Source organism: Accipiter gentilis, chromosome 10 (genome assembly GCF_929443795.1).
Source record: "Accipiter gentilis chromosome 10, bAccGen1.1, whole genome shotgun sequence".
NCBI lineage: Eukaryota > Metazoa > Chordata > Aves > Accipitriformes > Accipitridae > Astur > Astur gentilis.
In genome coordinates, this window is record NC_064889.1 from 2,165,310 (window position 1) to 2,185,860 (window position 20,551).

At 55.8% G+C, this 20,551-nt stretch overlaps 1 protein-coding gene across 2 annotated transcripts in view; it reads right to left on the bottom strand.

The window, feature by feature from the left end:
- Positions 1-17,381, bottom strand: part of ZNF609 (zinc finger protein 609) — a 76,365-nt gene extending 58,984 nt beyond the window's left edge. The window contains exons 1-2 of one of the 2 annotated variants that reach the window (XM_049811986.1): positions 17,224-17,381; positions 1,923-2,785 (exon numbers count right to left, since the gene is read on the bottom strand). In XM_049811986.1, coding sequence (XP_049667943.1) covers positions 1,923-2,669 — 747 coding nt within the window. In that variant the 5' untranslated portion in view covers positions 2,670-2,785; positions 17,224-17,381. Of the gene's footprint in view, positions 1-1,922; positions 2,789-17,223 lie in introns of both variants that reach the window. The other variant, XM_049811985.1, reaches the window with a different exon arrangement.
- Positions 17,382-20,551: the final 3,170 nt, after the last annotated feature.

Sequence of the window (20,551 nt, forward strand, 5' to 3'; positions counted from 1 at the left end):
TAAAAACACAGGAAAAGCCATGCAGCGTATGACCAAAGGTCCAGTTGGCTCCCATGCTGGCTTTGACAACAGCCAGCAGCAGATGGCTATGAAAGAACATAACAGACAAGCACGTTGAGATATTTCCCAAACCACTTCCCAAGCTCCAGCCCTCCTTGGGCTTTTCCCAAGCCAAAAGACATTGCCCTGTACACCCCACGCTGTGATGGGTTCCTCCTCCACAAACCCACCCAGGTGCCCCAGAGCATCGGTGGACTTTGAGCATCCACAGCTTTTTGCAGCAGCATTCAAATCCATCATGCAAAAGAGCATCTGCTCCTCTTCCCGGTTTCATTCGCTCTGGTTCTGCTGCCAGGAAGGACAAGGAAACAACACCTCATCTCCACACCACTCCTTAGTTTTACTGGCTTCAGTCACCTGCCCCAGGAGTCTTCCTCTCAAGCAGACGAAGCACCAACCTACTTAGGAGCTCTTCTCCCAGAGCCATCCCATGGCGGACCGTCCCCACCACCCTTCTCTCCATATATGCTCTATCTTTTTGCGGACGGAATAAAAAAAATCTCCCCAACATCTCACTGGTCTCAGCAACTCCCCAAATCCACTGAGCGCTCCCCACCCATCCCCTCCCAGTGCCCAGCACCGTGATCCCCATGCCAAAGCAGAAATCCTTCCAGCAAGCCTCCGGTTACAAACACGGCAAAGCAAACCCAGATACTCCCCCAGCCATTCCCCGACACCCCAGCACACGTTGACGGCAATAGGGCTGAACCACCCTGCACGCACACGCTCACGGCGCTCGCCCCACGCATGGCAAACACGTGGCTTCACAGGCACGGATCGGCCACGCCACGCGTGCAGCCAGTGTGGCAGAGCTTCTGCTCCAAGAGCGAAGAACTCCGGGCGCTGAAAGTCTACCCCCATCCACCTGCAGAAAACACATCAGCTGCTGCAATTACTAAGAAACAAGCTGACTGAGCTACTGCTCCAGCGGCTGTATCCAGAAACAGCTGCGCAGCCACCCAGAGCCAAATGCTGCGCAGATAGACACACAGCCATTCGCCCTGTCAGCCGCGGGCCGATGGTGGGGCTTTTTGTGCCCCCAGTGACCTGGAAGAGCAGCTTCACCAGCTCAGCATCACTGCTGCGTGTTAGCGGAGGAGCGACATGCAAAAAAATCACCCACAGCAACGCGTCGGCCCGAGGCTGATCGTCACCACAAGTGGGACAAAGCCCACGTACCAACAGCAGACCAAGAAACGAGGCGGTAACTCCTGTCAACCCTGCACCTTGTGCTTGCCTGCACGCCCACACAGAACCCACATTTACTAACACGTTAAGGTCTCCTTCTCTGCAAATGATGCAACCAGAAAGAAATAAATTCTTCTGGGAGCTGCAGGGAGCTTTGACACACAAGGTGAAGGCACCAGGAAGCAGAGCACGGCAGACAACAGACTGCCCTGTCTTGTCGGGAGCTGGAGCGGGCACAGGACCGGGACATCACCTTCACCACCAGCCCAGGCTCCTCCTACAGAGCGACAGGAGTTGGAGAGGCTTGGACCCGCTCGACACAGCCGCAGCACGAAAGAAACCAAATCCCCAAGGGTACGGCAGGACGGTACCCTGACGCACAGTGACCGCAGGTGATTTGCCGGTGCACGGTTCCCAGAAGCCATGCACGGCTCGACCGGTGCCCTCCCACTGCTGCACCCAGACGCCAGCACATCACACGGCCAAACCATTCTCGCACCAGAACCAGGAGGCACCAGCCATCCATCAGTGCTGGCCCTCAGTGATACAGGGCGCACGGTCCCACTGTACGCTCCCGCTTCCTCATCACCCACAGTGGCACATCCCTTGCGCAGGAGCGACCGCCAGAGCCGAGCGGCAATGCCACTCCACCCACACCCCGACGCCTTTCTTACCTTCTCCGACTTCACCTTTTTCAGCTGCCGGCACTCATTTTCCCCATCCTCCAGCTCCGACTTAACTCCCAAGGGATTGAGCGCAGCTCCCGTGTCAATAGCTATACTCCCAAGCTGCTCTGCAGCAGCAGGCTCTGTCCCCTGGCCCCCATCATACTGTCCCACCCTCACCGCCAGGGCCAGGGGCTGCAGCACGCTGGGCTCCTTCTCCGCCGCAGCCCCCGCGCCCTCACTCCTTTCCTTTTTGCTTTTGGATGAGCCGCCCTCTTTCTCCTTCTTGGAGCCGGCCACGCTACGAGACGCCTTGGCCGATTTCTCCGAGCCCTTCGGGGTGACGGCAGGCACTAAGTTGCCCGAGTTCGCGCCGTCCCCAGACCGTCCTTGAGCCTCCTTCTTGCCACCAGCTCCCTCGCTGGGAGTGAACAAGGAGGTCCCCGGGGTTGGCTTGCCACTGTCCTTGCCACTCTTGCTCCTTTTCGACTTGGATTTGCCCTCCTTGCCCTGCGGGCCCGGCACTGGGCTGACAAACTTGATGTTGTCCGGTAGGGTCGCCACCGCGTTGGGTGCCGGGAGCCCCACCTCTTTGGAGCCCGACATTTCCAATTTCTGCTGATCCTTCTCCAAATCAGCGTCCAGGTCAATGATGAGATTCCCTACGCCAATGTCCCACTCATCCCCGCTGTCGTACGTCTCAACCGGGTTCGCATCGATTCCTTTCCCTCCGGAAGCTCCGCTGCTCAAGGACATCTTAGAGTTAACAGCCCCTCACAGTTCAAGGCTCTTCCCTGCCTCCACACCCTGGGGGGTCACCTACGTCCTCGGGGGGCTTCCAGCTGTCGGGGTCTGCCCAGGTGACGGCATCGCTGCTGGAAGGGAGAGCAAAGAGAACAGGGTTACACACGAAGAGCCCCAGGAAGGCAGATCTGCCTTCACTGGCAGCCACACATGCAGGTGGGAGAGGTCCTGGGCAGGGTGAAAGCCCCCAGCCTCCCAAATCCCCCAACGCACAGCACGAGGCAGCGTCCTCCTGCCGCCTCCCCCGGGCTGGGGGCTGCTCCTCCGCCATCCCCGCGGCAGCAGCCATCTGGCACCGGTACCTCGATCAATACCAGCCCTGGCAGGTCACAGCTCTCGGCTCCAACGAGACATTATTCACACGTTTCCCCACTCGCCATTTCCCTCTGAATTATCGAGCGCTGCCCCCGGGAGGGAGGATTGATTCCTCTCCTGCCAATGCCACCCGGGGGGGGGAGGGCTTCTCTCCATGCCAGCCTTGCTGTGAGGGACGAGAGCCACTCGCTGGGGAAGTCAAGTGCCTCAGTGGGAAATAAATCCCAAGCTTCAGAGCGTCTGTGACACTTGGGACACATCAGAGCGGTCGCTGAAGGCCAAATCACAGCAGGAAGCACAAGGTTTCCATCCCGCACCTCCAGGCAGCACAGCACGGCACCCAGCTTTAGGACGTTAAACCACCATCACCTCCAGTATGATGAGCCGCGTAGCGGGCTTCAAGTGATGGGAAACCAAGACGCAGTTGCACAGGTACCCAGTCTTAACTGGGAAAAGGGGGATCACCCCTACTTGCCCATGCCATGACTGACCCCAGCTAGCCCACAATTTCTCCTCCTGGCTCCCCAGCCCCTCGCCCTTCCTGCTCTCAGATGCACTGTACGCTGCCCACTCCCCAGAGGCAGCAACAGGGAGGGAGGAGAAAAATTAAAAAGACACCCACGCGCAACCTGAAAAAGTGCCGGAGTAGCTTGCTGAGATTAGCTCGTGGCAATTACACTGACGAGACATAATTAACACATGAAACAGCTTCATCCCCGCAGTCACCCGGCCAGCTACTTGGCCTCAGCCGCTTGCTCTCCAGATCTCTTAAGAAATCCTTGACCACCCATTTGGATGAAGCTCTTCTCCAGCAGCACTGTCCTCCCCTTCCCCGCTGAGCTCTGGGCCTGCTGGCTCCTGGTACTATTTACGAGCAACACTTCAAAAACAGGTGACTTAAAGAGACATGAGAAGGGAAGAGAGAAAAAAAAAGGAAAAGAAAAAAAAAAAACAAAAAAACAACAAACCCCACACATGCACAAATTTCTTCAAACCCCAGCAGGCAGGAGCCTGGAAAGCAGCTTCATGGTGCGTTTCCAGAGATGCAAACACTGTAAAAATGCCAGGGATTCTTTCATCAGACAGGCTGCCGCAGCCAGACCATTTTCCATCTGCTCCCCACAGCATCCTGTACAGCTCTGTACAGCTAATAATCCGCTCTCTGACAGGTCATTACGGAGATTTTTAACCCCAGGAGCCAGGGGCTAGCATGCAAGCTGGAAATGAAAAGCACTGACCTCTCATTTCAGCCGCAGAGAAAGTGCCAAATCAGGAGATCACTTTGTGCACCAGAGTCGCTAACGGCTTCCCAAAGCCGCCCTGCATGTTTCTATCGCCGCCGCCGCCTCCTCCTCCTCCTCCTGCCCCAGCACCCGATCCCCAGTCCTGAGCCGGGGCGTCCAGCCCAACCCCACCAACCTGCCTCTTCGGAGGCTCCCTCCAGACCAGCGACGGGGCCCGCGATCGACAGCGACCATCTCGGCACGGCACCGACCTCTCCGGCCGGCACACGTTGCCACAGCCAGCTGCCTTTGTGCTGTGGATTTGCAGCGATTCCTTTGTCCGGATGGGCAAAGCCAGTAACAAGGTGGATGAACCAGATTTTTAGCTGGTAACAGCCCCTTCCTGGCCCAAAGTTGAGGCACAGGGTCCAGGCACAACCCCGCTGGACCAGGGCTCGGGGACACGGTGCCACTGCGCAGGACCAACGCACATGAGCTACTGGGAGAGGATGGGGCTCAGCCTCCAACTCCAAGAGCTGCCCACTCAAGGTTGGAGCGGGCAAAGGACCACGGTTAGCTCAGATCAGAGGGACAAACGGACAAGGATCTGGACTCCCTGTTGCAGGAAGGCAATGGACAATACGCAGGGTTGCATCATGACAGGCACAGCATCACCCGCTCCACGCAACGCCTCCACGATGCCGGCTTGGCCAGCTCTCAGCTCACACCAGAAAAACTCTCCTTGCTGTTTTAAGTGTGCATATATACATGCACACACATACATACATAAATATTATTTATATATATGAAATAAGGAGAGCAGATGAGCAGGACTTCGGTCTGAAACTATGCAAACAGCAGCAGCGTTTGCCAATTCCTACCACAACAAAAGGAAGAAGGAGCCCAGAAGTCCGCTGGGTCCCCAGCGATTAGACAGCCAGGAACAATCAAAGGGTTAGAAAACAAGAGGAGAAAAAACATTCACCCTACAGAGGAAGCGTCAAGGGAGCCCGAGCTCTGCTAATGCAGATGGAAGGGAACCGCAAACAGGACAGACAAGAACATGCTGGATTTGCAAGAGTGGAGGAAAGGCACGTCATGCTGAGAGCAGGGCAGGGAGCTCAAGACCTGCCGTTGCAGGAAGAGGGACCTGGGCAAGGATCAGCCCTTTCCAGCCCAGGGATGAAGGCTAGGACCCCGGTACGTGATCTGGGGGGGATCCCCTGAACATCATCTATTGCACGTGGCTCTAAAGCATTTCCTGCAGCTCAAACACCCGCTCCCTGAAATTCCCATCCCAATTGCCCACTTCTCCAATGAGCCACCCTGGCAGGATCAACTTCTGCAGCCAAAGGAGTGTTTTGGCTCTTTCTCCCAGGCAAGACCCCCACAGACCCCCGACCTGCCACACTGTCGCTATTTCAGGCGGACAGGAACCCCTGGCTACCACAGCCCACCATCCAGAGAAGGAGGTCCCTTTCCCACCACCTGGCTTGCCCAAGCCGAAGAAGCACCAGGTGCTATCCAGATCCTCCCCACTCTTCTGCCGGGGGGGAGTAATGCTGCCACAAATCATGGCATCTCAGAAAACAGACCGAGGAGATTGATTCAGCTATAAACGTGTCCTTCCCCTTACCTCCTGCCATCGCAGGATTGATCCCTGCGCAACATGAAAAGCATGTGCTCACTTGTTGGCCTGGAGACCTGCCAACAAAGCGTTTTAAGAGCAGTCCTGGAGCACAGATCCTACAAGGAGACAGCTTTCTGCTTGGGAATGCTGCACACACACAGCACCAGACATGAATAATTCAGCTCCATTAGGTGCCGAGACCTCTACAATCCACATCTACGGGCTGGGACGGAGCCAACCGTATTAAGAGACAAACCTGAAAGTTCACTTTCGGAGCTGCAAACACACCTAGAGAAAGCTATTCAAACAGAACAGCTCGCCTTCAAAAAGGGAGTGAGGAAACCACACGAGCCCCCAGGTCTTTGTGCTAAAACATGCGCAGGGTGCTCGGCAGCAAACCTGCCAGCCCGCGCCGCTTCGGCTTTCTCTACCAGTTACCAGAGGCCAAGAAACCAAAGCGGGGAAGGACTGAACGCCCAAGGGCGGCGAGATGCAGGAGAAAGCTCTTCTCCTGGCAGCAACCAGCCCACACGTAAGGAGACCGTCTCATACCCATGTGCTCCAGCCTGCAGCGCTCCAGGATCAGCCTCTGGTGGCTTCCAGACATGACCGACTGCAATTTTCACCCTGATTAACTTTCAGGAATGCCCGCAAGAAGGAGCAGCAAAGACGACGGCGGGGAGGCAGGAGGGGGCTAAAATCTCCAGGACGTGGCGTTTCCTCCGGCGGGGTGCGAGGCAGGGAGCAGAGGGTTTCAGCAAGGCACTCGCCCCAGCCGGGAGCGACCCCGGAGAGCGAACAGACCCCTCCGCTCCCTACCGCGGGGCAGGCAAAGAGCAACACCAGCAGCCAGGAGCGAGCATCCGTGGGAGACGATGCTCCCCAGGAGCCCCCAGCCCAGCTCCGCCGAGGCAGCGGCATGAGGGGCCGCAGTGCCGAGGCCCTTCCTCCCGCCGCTGGCAGCCAGCCGACAGCTCTCCCCATACGCTGCCTCCGCACAAGATCCCTTTTTGTTTCCTTTTACGACTAAAGAAACTCGGGGGGGGGGGGGGGGGGGGTGGAACATGCCTGCCTTTCCCGAGCTGCCGCGCTTGCTCCCCGCTCGGCTCCTACCACCGCATTTGTAATCCCCCAGCTGGGCTTGTTTGGGTTGGATTTTTGTTAAGTAACTCCCATGTCTTTTCTGCAGATTTCTTTTTAAGATGTTCCTCTCTCTCCCCGCCCCCTCTCTCTAGAGATGGGGGAGGAAAAAAAAAAAGAAGAAAAAAAGAGAAATGCTGAACGCGAGCCAGCTGGCACGCACAAGAGGAGACGGAGAAATCTGCACAAAGGAGCTTCCTCACTCACTTGCTGCTTTCAGCTCAAGAAATCACGCAGGGGAGGAGGGTTTGCTCTCCCCATACATCAGTCAAGCCGTAGCAGACAAAGGAGATTTACCATGACACCCTCAGAACTGCCACCCAAGGGGGGCAGGATCCCTCAATCGCCTTTGCTCGGTGGGAGTCCGAGCTGTTGCAAAACACACCAAAGCGCAGGGCTTCAAAACAAGCTGTTCAATGTGGAATTAAGCAAGATTTTGAATGGAAGAGCTGTGCTCCCGCCTCCTTGCTCACACAAGGCACCGGGAGAACTTCGGTGGCTCTCGGGACTGAGCGGGACGGCACCAGCGAGCTGCCAGGAGGGAGAAGGCTAAACCCAATTTGAATAAAATGGAGCCACCCTTCTTTTTTAATATGGAGGTGCACCCCACCAAGACTACATCTTCCAGCATGCACTGCAGCCAGAGCACCCAGAGAGACGTCAAGAAACTTATGCTGGGACTCCAAGTTTCCATAGGCTGAGCCTTGACACTGGAGATGAACCTGACACAGGGCAGCGCTCGAGTCATGAGTCATTTGTTGGCATTCTTGAGAAAAGCCTGAAATATTTCAGTCCAGGCATTACAAAAGCAGGGCTGATGAGGTCACTGGAAGAGCCTGGAGATGGAGTAAGACGGGAGAGGTGAGCAAAGGTCTCTTTGATGTAGGGGTGGCCAAGCAATCACCCTGCCAGGAGGAGAGCTCAGGAGATTTATCAGTTACAACACCCACCTGCTACCAAATACACACTCAAGCGTCATCTTCACGTTCATCATCAGTCAAAAGATGCAGCTCCAATCAAAATTCAAACTCACATCCATCTCCATCTGTTCACAACCTTAAAACACAACCTTTACAGCAACGTTCAGCAACACTACAGCACACAAAGAAGTCCAGAAAAACTGTAAACACAAGATAAGGGCACACGGTGCCGGATCTCAGCCTGGCTGTGTTTGAAGAAAACACTTCACCAGATTAACTAAACCTCAGAGTTTTCTTCTTATTGACACTTCTTTAACCTTGACACCAAACAGGCGTTGAGGAGAAACTCAATCTACGGCTGAAAAACCCAACGCTCTTGAACATGGCTCAATGGCAAAGCCACCCTCGACAGATCCCCTCGCTTCCCTCAACTCCCAACCAGCCAAACGCCACTGATGTGCAATGCAGACAACAAGGGGGAAAATAAAAAGGAAGAAATGTTTCACGCCTTCATATCACGCAATGGGGAAAACTGGAACAAGTTCCTCTTTAATCCTCTCATCACTCTTGGAAGTGTCATCACCAAAGTCCCAATTTTCATTTGTTCATGCCTCAAGAGCCCGCAGTTCTTCATATTTACAATTATTTGATTTTGATGTCTCTCAACCCTTGCATTTTTTTCAAGCTACTTACCTCTGTACTGAATAAAACACAACTCACATTTCCTCCAACAACACATGAGGAAGTCCAGAGCTTCGTATTTCAAGACACCTAACGGCAAGAGAAACATCGTTCAAGTGCGTGCTCCTCAGCTCGAGCAGGAGGCACATCAATACCTACAGACCCACACGAAGGCACCAAACATCACTTCATTTCATTCCCATGAAGGACAGCAGGCAAACGTCACCTTCTTGGTACGTCCCCTTGCTCTTTGCTGAATCACACTGCTGGAGCCACTTCTCCAGTGGGAAGCTGAGCAAGCACCATCGTTACGCACAAGCCTGAATGTATGTGTCAACACAACTCAAGTCATAGAACCACAGAGCAGACCAGGTTGGAAGGGACGTTGAAAGGTCACCTGGTCCAACCTTTCGTGGGAAAGGGAGCCTAGATGAGATTATCTACCACCCTGTCCAGTCACATCTTGAAAACCTCCAGTGACGTGGACTCTACCATGTCCACGAGGAGGTTGTTTCAGTGAATGACTGTTCGTTCTCACCACAAAAAATTTCTTATGTTGAGATGAAACTTCTCCCTGTGCAACTTGTATCCGTTACCCCTTGACTTCTCCACATGACTCCTCGTGAAGAGAGAGTCTTCGCCCTCTTTGTAGCTGCCCTTTAAGTCCAGTGACTCGCCTGCATGCACAGCCCTCCTACATAGCCCTCCTGCCAGGCAGGAGCCAGGTTTGCAGGAAAGGTCACAGCGGTGGGATAAAGCAGCAGCATGGACTAGAGAAGCATCAAGCACAGCTCGGGCAGACGAGAGCTGTGCCAGCCCTTCGTTACAACTCTGACACGGCGCCGTCCTGTGCAAGGCACGTCCCCTTCCCAAGCCTCTGCCGCAGAGATGAGCAGGTAGCAGCAGGGCTCAGGGTCAGCTGGACCATCGTCTGCTCATCCAAACCCACCAGCCTAGACTTCTTCCAGCAAGCATAACCTTGCAGACTTCAAAACCTCCGACAGCTGAAAATGGCCAAGAGCTTTCTCAGCAACCCCGGCACTCAGATCCACATCCATAAACATAAAGTGGTGCCCAGAGCTCTTAACACTCAGCTGTACTGGGAAAAAGAAATTGAAAAACCCACATGCACCAGAGAAAAAGCATTCGGTGGGTAAAACAACAGAGCCAGCTTCCTTCCTGCAAGCTCAGCTCTAGATCTATCCTGAATTACGGATGCCCAACAGGGATTTACCCTTCACCATTGCGTCTGCATGCTGGAAGACACCACCATGTAATTGCCATGCCCAGACCTGCAAGCGAGGGTTTAACCGTAACTAGAAGCACAGCCCCATCTTCACCCAAAACCTGCATCCCCTGCAATCCCCACGTGCCACCCTGCACGACTGCAGGTGTCGTGGCGTCACCGGCACGCGGCATCGGCAGCACCATGGGAGCAGAGAGGCATCACCACAGGGTTTGGCTATTGAAGGCTGACACATGGACCGTTGGCAGCTACGCAGTGGCAAAAGCAAAAAGCAACCCTATGAGCAATAACCGGCCAGGATTAACTCAGAAGCGCTTCAGATGAGTCTAAGCTAGACAAGCCAGCACGCTACGGCTCATCGGAGGTGCTGCCGGCAGCATCAGACACGGCCCCGGTGCTCTCCTACCACCACAAAGCCCATTCTTGTTGAACACAGCCAGCCATGCCGCTGCTGGCTGTTGCCAAAACTAACATTAAACACTCAAAACGGGATATCTGAGCAAATCTCGTTGTCACTGAGCTCTGCATCGCGAAGCTTCCCATAGAGACAAACCTGGGGGTTGTTTGTCCCTCGAGCGGGGAGCTGGTTTCCACTGGGAAAGTGGAGAGGCCGTGCAGATTTAACACCTGTCTGGTTACACCCTTGCTAGCCCCAACACAGAAGTGAACTGATTTACGAGTGGCTTAAAGATATCTGAATTGGTGGCCTGTCCTCATGTGCAGCCTAGAAGGGGGTAGAGAGCACATAAAAATAACCAAAAAGGCTTACAAATTTCAGATAAAGCTCCATGCAGGCTGGAAAACAGCCAGCAGCCTGAGAAAGTCAGCAGCAAGAGGAAGCAAGATGGATGTGACCAGGAAAGATCCCCAAAGCATCAGTCACGGAGATGGGAAGAAAGAAGAGCTGGCGAAGACCAAAGACAACCAACGGGCATAAATAACCACTGGAGTAAGTGCCGGAAAAAAGGAGCTCGTCCTTTTCCCCCTTCTTGCCCAACGCCATCAGCAGGGTGGCAGAAAGGCACCCGCAGTTTTGGCAGCAGCCCGAGCTCCTGGGCATTGGCAGGAGCAGAGCAGACACCTCTGAACCAGCCATTCGTACACTTTCCTTACGGGGCTTTGGAGGCGGCGATGCTCCTCGCCTCGCTCCCAGCCACCCTGGTATCCCTGCCATTCCCCAACCCCACGGTGGTCCCAGTCCCAAGCTGGGGCTTTCGCGGTTGCAGCCACACAGGTTTCCAACAAGGATCAGCCTCCACAGAGGTACAGCTGGAAAGGGAAACCACCGGCTGCGTTGGCAGATGCAGGGAGGGCTCCTGCGTCTCATCTCTGTCTTCTCCTTCCAAAGGAAGAACACCGGAGTGATCCCAGCTGAGCGATGCCCAGTTGAGCGGCGTCTCCCAGCCACAGCCTTACCTCAACAGGAGAGGGGTATACAGCAGCGCAATTTGGAGAGGACGGACAGATACTTGCTTGCTCACTCCCAGGGGAGGGAAAGCTTCTGGGCTTTATTTTTTCTTTTAGGAGAGGAGCACGCAGGCAGCCTTGGTGGTTTCCCAGGCTTCAGAAAAGGATGAACATCCCTCCACTGCTCCAAAAATGAAGGAGCAGCCACTTCACCTATTAACGCCTTTAATTCCCTTCATTCAATAACCAATTAGGGCACCTTGGCTACACGAGCTAAGGCTTCATTTGCAGCAGAGGACCGTACATGCGGCTGTAATCTCTCTTGCTGTCAAACCACCAGCCTGGGAACACTTTAGGAAAAACCAACCAGACTGCAAAGTAAAGGAGGAGGGAAGGCGTACACAGACAGGGACAAATGCAAGCAGAGCAAGTACCATGCCAAGAAATTTTTTTTTCTTTTCTTCCCTGGGAGGGATAATAAATAGGTGTATTTCACAGATTAATAAAGCACATTTACAAAGCTATGATATACATCAGAAAGTTGCTAATTCATGCTAATGACCCATTGCAAATTGCTGTATTTTGTGGATTAGCCAGCATGTAAAAGAATACAATAAAAAACAGCAAGAACCATGCATCAAAGTGTCCTTGGCTTATTTTGGTAGTCGTAGTTCACTTTTAATTACTTGTGGCAATAGGTACAGAGGAAAGGTAAAGATTAGACTTGAAACCCCCAAAAAATAAACAGGAAATCTTCAGGACAAGAAACTTCACCATGGGGAAGGAGCAGTAATTCTCCTGGAGATTAGTAAGACTCTACCTCTTCAATTGAATTCATGGCTAAGTCATTACACACCTCATTTTCACTCCTTTAAAAGCTGCAAAGCAGACTCCTCCCGAGCTGCCCTTTCTCCTGTTGGAGATAACTCTGAGCCAAATCTTTGGACTATCTTGAGCCAGGGACGCTCCATTTACCCAAAACCACAAATGGGCTCAGAAAATTTATTAAAATCAAACTGCCTTGTTTTATTATCAATAAATTGGCATGGCCACGCAAAAAGACAAGACATTGCACGTGGCGTAGCACTGTACAAAGATACCATCCTTCTAGCTGTCAGAAGAGTGGCCGAGTGGACCCAGGAACAGCTCGGAGGGAAAAACCGATGCGACGAAAACTTCTCTGTGTCCACAATGCGGTTGGGGAAGGACAGGCATAAAGGGACAACATTATCTTTCCTTTTTCTTTCTTTTCTTACTCCATAAACAAGGAAATGAATTGTAGAAGTTAAGCATTTAATGTTTAAATACAAAATATCAAGATTCTCCAGAAATTTTCCTTATTCATGCACAAAAATGCACTCGCATCCATTTACACCCTCTCTCTACAGACACACACCCCTCACACAACATCTGAGCTGATGCTTAAGCAGCTACATCAGTAATTTTTGCACATGTGAAGGACACTCAGCTGCAGCAAAAGCAAAACAACCTCTTGGTTTCATCTCAAAACCTGATTTTTCACCAAACCCCAGAAGTTAAATAGGTGTTTCCTTTAAAGAAATTATATAAATTCAAACAAAGAAATCACGTAAGCAACTAGAGTCACAGAGCAAGTTTCCCAGACAGGCAGCCGTTCCCTATTTTCTTTACCATAGGACTGTCAGAGCAAAACCTTACTCCCTTCTCTGAAACCACATCACACCGCAAGGCACTAAGCGTCGTGAGCAGGAAAGCGCATTTTTGATGCAACTGCATGGCAAAAGAAGTCATGTCCCAGTGGGATCTTTTTTTTTAACTTTCCCCAAGGGAAGAAAAAAAAAAAAAAAACAACCTTCCTCATCTGAGCCAACCCACCACAGGGATGTGGACCAGAGCAGCTGCTGCTGGGGTGGCCAAAGCTCCAGTTCAGTAGCTATACGCAGCCACCGATGAGTTCCCGGGGCAGCCACATGCTCTGAGCCAGCTGATCTACCTACCCTCGGTCTTGTAAAAGATGCTTCACACCTAGATGAGCTCCTCAACACACCTCCTACATCCCCAAAACCCTTGTGGAGTCAGGCACCCCATGCAACTGTATCATCCTTCCTCCAGCCACTACCACCACAGCACAAGCATCCAAATTATGACTTTCCCGAATAAGCAGGCAAGCTCCATGGGGAAGGGACCAGCTTTCCCCTAACCCAGAGAGCCCACACGCACTTGACCCGTGCCCATGAGCATCAGGAGAAGCATCACAGAACTGCAGACAGCCCAGGCCATCTCCAAGTGCTTTGGGGACTTTGGTGCTCCTCAAAAAAATCCCTCCACGAACCACCATCAGCTGCAAAGAAATACAGGGCAGGTTTGGAAACAGACCCACGACTCTCACAATCCAGAGGTTAGAGAAACATCAGTCCGTATTCTGCAGCAAGCCAGCAAAGATAAACACGGACCTCACCTTGAACTCGGTGGGAAAACCACCCCATCTCCTGCGGGACTACCCAAAATCGACCCGCTTGCTGCGTTCACGGTGTACAAGCAACTGAGCACGGTTAAACTGTCACCAGCCCTTGGCAAGGTCACCTACGGCCTCACCTCCTTTCGGCAGGAGGCTGGCACGTGACGCGCTCCCCGCGAGCATCTGCCCGCTCCCGGCAGGTCCCTGCCTCCGGCCGGGGAAGCCGGCCAGAAGCAGCAGCGTCAACACTCAAAGGGCATAGCTGCGCACGCATGCTGTCACACATCCCCAAAACAACATACCTGGCACCATAAATACCATCTTATTTACATAATACTCTGGATAAAGGGGACAAAGAGGCTTATTGCATTGCATCTGGGACTAGTATTGCATCAGTGCCCAGAGGCCCTAATCTGAATTGGAGCCCTGCCGCAGGGGGCGCAGCAGGACGGCGGTGAGGTGCATCCCTGCTCCCGGCCTGTCCAAGGTCGAAAGCAACACGATACAGCCCAGCTCTTCCTCTTCCCTCCACGAGCAAGCAGAGCAAGATCCCTTTTTAGGCAGCGTACACCCAGGAAATACCGAGTAAATCACAGCATCAGGCACGACGTGCGACTCCAGTCCCCAACTGCCTTTCTATCGTGCCTGAGCCCCCGGAGCGTGATCCCAGCCACAGGTCTCCAACCTCCGCCACGGCAGGGACACGACTCACGGACATGGACTGTGTTTCGGTAGGGACGCCCGCAGGGAAGTGTTAGAAAGACGAGGCAGCTTCTGGTTTCCTTTAATTTATGCAATTAGAATTAAAAAGATACCGTAAATATAATCTGGAGGCAAATTTCAATTCAACGTGGCCCTGTTCTCAAATGGAGTAAACCAGACGGAGTGAACTCTTGTCCTTCCTTCTTGTTCATACATAATAAAGATACACAAGCTGTTAGGTAGCTCCAACACAGCATGAGAACCCCTCAATTGCCTTTATGCTTTGCGAGCCCTTTCTTCCCGAAAAAGGCACATTTTCAGCTAGCCTAATGATTCAAAGGGAAAAAGCTTTAGAGGCAGCAGAAGCAGATGCTGTGCCCGCCGACGTCCGACAAGTCGGGTGCAGTGAGCGCGAGGGGACTTTGCAACCTTGCAACTGCAGAGGAGAGATTTGCGGTTGCCACCCAGCTCACAGCACAGGGCTACAGAAGGACAAACATTCCTTATTTGCAGCAGCTTCTCCCCCCCCCCAAAAAATAACACCATTTTCGGCACGCACAGAGGACGCCGCGGTAGGATAACACGTGTATTAAGAGACACCTACGTGCGTATACGCGCACGCACCAGCCCCTCCAGCTAACGAGCAGCCTAATGGCGACTCACAAAACACACAGACCCTCCACTAGAAACCAAGTCCAAGCGTCCAGCTTGAAAAAAGAAAAAAAGAAAAAAAAAATCCCCATGTCCTGGCCATACTCAATTACAGATCATTACAACTTGCTTGATAATTAATTTCCGCTGGTGACTCTAACTGGCTTGCAGCCCTTGTCCTGAACGCGAGGCCAGTTTAGGTGAAACATTAAATCCGTGTCCTTTTGCACCACCGAGACGGCCGCGCTCCCGGTGCTGCTCACGTCTCCCTTCCTCAGCCAGCTCTACCCCGCAGGGAGAGGAGAAAACCTTGCTGGATGAACGAGGGCATAAAAGGGCAAGGATTTTTGTTTCGAGACTGAAACAGCTTCAAAATAATAAATTATAAATTATTTCTGGTCAAGAGCTAATCAATAAAATAAGCTGACTGGATTTTTCAAGTGCCGTGCGTGTGCGGTCGCGTACTGCCAACAAAGAGCTAGAAATGTGCAGCATAATCCGATGCCGGAGTCATCGCACAAAGCAGGGAAATCGGTTTTCCTGAGGATGTCCAGGCGAGGAAGGCTGCGAGCACCCGCGCCGCCCCTGCGCACGCCGGAGCCCAAAAGCCAGCCCTGATGCCAGCATCCTTAATTCTTCCGAAGGGGGGGGGGCAGAAAAAAAGGGCCTGTGAGCTCTTCGATGGGTGCCACGGAAGATGTGTGCATCTAACACCTCCTCCAAGGGAAAGGGCCTTCCCAGAAAGGTGGGGAAAAAGGAAAATAAAAAAGAAGAAAAAAAAAAAAAAAAAAAAAAAAAGGGCTGCTGGGAGATGGAGGGGAGCCAAGTCTCGCAGACCAGACCTGAACCTGTGACCTTCCCCGTGTACACAACGGGCGGGAGAGCTTCACGGCAGGAGCGGCCGTCCTCGCCCTCCGTTCCACCCGCAGAAACCCACAGCCTTTATGGGACGCCTCGGCGGCACGGCCACGTTGTCACTCGTGGTGTCACACCCCACTCTCTCCCCCCCCCCCCCCCCCAAATCCCGGGATCGGGCCCCCACGCGTTGACCCTCGCCAGCAGGGCTCCATGGCGGCCAGCGCGGGGGCTCCAAGGACGGCTGCTCGTCCTGCCACACCGGGGTCACCAGCAAGCGGGGACACCCGTGGGTCCTGGCCCAAGCGGAGCTGAGCGGGGGGGCCGGAGCCAACCCCGGTGGCCTCACTGCGCTTGCAGCGTTTGTGTCCCCCCCCCCAGAACCCCACGCAGACAACTCGTGCTTGCTCAACGTCTTCGGGAAAATTTAATCTTCCGTGATTTGTGCAGAGAACCCCCCCGTGTGGGGCCACACGCTCGTCACCCCCCCCGCCACCACCACCGGCACCCCAAGAGGGCCGGGGTGCGGTGTCCCCCAAACCCTCCCCACACAGACACGGGGGGGGGACAGGGATGGAGAGAGACACACGCACCCCCACCCCCCACGGACACAGCCGCCCTCTCGGGAACCGCATCCCCGTGTCCTGCCACCACCCACGGCCCACAGGCATCGTGTCGTGCCTCACCCCAAAACCTGCCCCGGCGGTGACCCCGCACACAGCGGATCCCCCCCCACTCCCCCACCGCAGCCATGAGGGCTCCGTGACCCCACGCACACGCCGAGCCCCCCCATCACGCAACCCGGCGGGAGGGGACACTGCACCCCAGGCCCCACCGCCCCGTGGGTGCCCCCCCCCGGTTCCACAGCCGTGGAGGAGGTGACCCCCGCGGTCGCGGGGGGGTGACCCCGCACCCCTGGGGGGGGGGAGGGGGCGGCCACCCGACCTCCACGGGGCCCCAACGGTCAAGGCGGGGGGGGGGAGGCCACACACCCCCATCCCAACGGTCACAGAGGGGCGAGCCCGGGCCACGGCGACGGCGCCCAGCCACGGGAGGGGGCTTAAACCGGGAGGGGGGGCGGGGGGGGGGGGGGGGGGTCCTGGCCCCAACGGCCGCGGGGGAAGGGCCCAACGGTCACCGCGAGGGGAGAACCGGGGCCACAACGGTCGCGGGGGGGGGCGCAACAACGACCCGGGCCGGGCCCAACGGCCGCGGGGGATCCCTAACCGACACCGCTCCCCCCCCCCCAGCCCCCACCCCGCCGGGGCGCCGCGGAGGCCGGGCCCGGCCCGCACTCACCGGGCTCCGTTCCCGTCCACGGGCAGGCCCTAAGTCTCCTCCATGGGGCCGCCTAGGCCGCTCCTCCTCCGCTCCGCCGGCAGCTAGGGGCCGGCCGCCGGGGCCGCCATGCCACCCGCGCCTGTGGGCCGCGCCGCGCCGCGCAGGCCGCGCCGGTGTCCGCCTGGCGGGGCGGGGCGGGGCGGAGCGGGGCGGGGCGGGGCGGGCGCTCGGCTCCGCTCGGCTCCGCTCGGCTCCGCTCGGCGGGGACGCGGCAGCCCGGAGCCGGAACCAGAGCGGTAGCCGGAGCGGGCTGGCGCGGGGTGCGACTCAAAACCCGGAAGGTGGAGTCACGGAGAGCGGACTAGGCGGAAAGCCCCGGCCCCGGCGGGGTGGAAAACCCGGAGCGGCGCGGCCCCCCCCAGCACAAAGAGGGGTGCCAGGGTTCCGGTCAAGCCGCGGCCGGAAAACGCGGAGACCGGATCGGGAGCCGGGGCGCAGGGGCGGCGGGCAAAACCCGGAGAGGAGCGTTCCCCCTGCTGAGGAGCCGGAGCCGCCGGGGTGTCACCTCGGAAAGGGGGCGGGGGGGGAGAGGGCATCTTTTCGGCAGTGTTTTATGGGCTGTGGGGCGCCGTGTGAGACCCCCTGCCCGGCATGGTCCCCCCCACGGCTGCGCTATCGGGGGGGGGGGGGGGGGGGGGGGGGAACTGGCACCGGTTCCACTCACTGGGCCGGCAGGGAACGGCTCGGGGCTGGGTTTTGGGCAGGAGCGGGGAGTCACCGCCCAGGATGCACATCCACCCCAAAAAACCCCACGACGTCATGCCCCACGCCGTCATTTTTCCCTCCCCAAACAGGTTTCCAGCGTGGGGTGGAGGGAGCATCTTCCTTCCCAAAAGCACCCGGATCCCCAGCCCTCCTCGTCCCCAGGAGGTGACATGTCCCCAAAACCTCCGCAACCCACCCCAAAGCCTTGGTGCCGTGCCACGCGCTGGCCAGCGAGGAAATTTCGGCTCATCCCAGCGGGGATTGTCCCAGCCCTGGCCTCAGGACACCCCAAAACCAGCCCAGCGCAGGAGCGGCTGGCCCCCAGCTCCAAGGCGAACCGGTGCAGCGAGCTGCGCCGCTGGAAGATGGGGCGCACGATCCAAGCCGGCACGCCGGCAGCGCAGACTTCGGAGCCAGAAAACGGTCCTGCAGCGAAGGTGACGGAGCAGGGGACCACCACCTCCACCCACCCTGGCATGGGGCATCCCAGCCCCGAGAAGCGACACCATCCCTGGGGATGGTAGGTCTCCTCCTCCAGCACGGTTTCAGGAGGACACCGAAGGAGACGCCGATTTCTTCTGATGCTTTTCGTCCCCAAACGAGGACGGTGAGAGAGCCAAGCCTCTGGCAAAGGAGGTGGGACAGCGTGAAGGGCTGCCTTCTGGGTGCCATCACCCTGTTTCTCTGGCTTTTGGGGCTGGGGCAGGCAGGAGGGGAGCCAGAAGAGGTTTAAAGCAGTAGAAGAGGGATGAGAAGAGCACTCATTCAGCCCAAAAGAGACGAAGAGGGGAAATTCTTCCTTATGAGGGTGAAGGGGAGAAATTGTCCTCGTGTGGCACAAACCCAACGCTGGGGGGCCCCAAGACAATCTATATTAATAAATTCAGGTCAGCTTTTACCAAAAATTTTTAAAGGATTGGGTAAAAGGTGTTCTGGGCATTGGGTGTTGATTTTCAGCACATCCCAGACCAGGGATGATGCTCTGGAGGGTGGGAAAACCAGCTTCTGCCAGGAACGCAGAACAAACCAAGGATGGATCAGTGCCTCAGTCTGCTCGTTCCCCAGCAAAACCACAAATGATGTCATTAATACAGGAGGAAAAAAACACTGCCACATAACAAGGCTTCATTGGAAACGATCTCAGCATCCCTCCGATGGTGCGTTTTGCCACGACCACAAGCAGCGCCGGCGACCCAGTCTGCCCGGGGCTGCTGGAGCCACCAGCGCCGCAGGACTCGGTGCATTTTACTAACAACAGTGGAGAATGTGAAATCCTTGGGGATGAAACCTCCGGTTGACACAAAGATGTGAGCTGTGAGCGATATAAAGGACAGGGAGGTGACAAAACAGCTGCCGCTTTCACAGAAATGGACGCAGGAGATGGATCTGGTTTGACATAAAGCCAAATCCTAGGCTTATATTAAAAACCTGGCTTAGGTAGGGGGTGGGAGACCTGTCCTGGGAAGCAGTGCCCTGAGATGGGGATTTTGATGGGCATTGGGTGTGATGGACAGGACGCAAGTCCCACAGTCCCCTTGTCCTGCAGTGATGGTAAAAGATCCCATGCTGTCACAGCCTTGTCCGAGGGTGCTGCACTCCTGGGATAAGGAGCAGGAGCTGGAAACCCCGAGCCCGGGTGCAAGCCCTGGGTGCTGAGCGTGTCCTCCCTGGGTGCTCGGTGTCCCGATCATCCCGCTCACCTCAGGCCATGCCGGGGAGGCACAGGGCAGGGCAGCGAAGACACCGGTGATGCTTTGTGAAAGATGTTGTCCGCCACGTTAACTGGACCCTCCTTCTCCACGCATCTGTCTTCTGCCTGGAAGAGCATCTCCCCCCACCTTGGTCCCACAAGCGCTGCCTTCAGGCCAGCTGCTCGAGGGTCAACCCCTTCCCATCTCTAGGAGAGATGCTCCATGGAGCTGCAGGCACCTTGGGCAAAGCGACCTCAATGTCCTGCCCCTCCCACCTCCTTCTCCCCATGGCACCAGGACCCCAGGATGCCACCCCAAGCCCCCCATCCCTCTCCATGCAGGCACCACTGACATTTCCCCTCACTCTTGAGGTACATCCATGCAAAAGAGGAGGACCTCCCTGATAAAAGAAGATAAGAATGTGCAGGGACGTCACCGGGAGTCCCAGCACAGCTGATTGGGACCGTACTGGTGAGACACGAGGGACAGGGACAGGCTGGTGGATGGGGGGACGCAGCCAGAGGAGGAAGGGAGCAGCAGAAGCCCACCTCCCTCTACCAGGCTGAACAGCAGCTCCCGTAGCACGACCTCCATGCCAAGCCCAGGCAACTCGAGCTGAAACACCCGCCAGCGTTTTCCAAACGAGGAACGACACGGGTGGGCGTCAAAACCAGATCCACCACCTCCAGCATCTCAGAGATCCCACAGGCAGCAAAAGCAGAAGACAGAGCCAGAAGACAACTTCCAGGGCAAATGGCAGCACTAGTGGGACGGCTTCCAGCACTGCAGCATCCAGCTGCCAAATTTCAGGGGGCACAGGCGGTTGGCACGAAGGCTTCGCACCCTCCTCCTTCTCCCTGATGGGGTAGCAACAGGAACCAAAGCAGAGG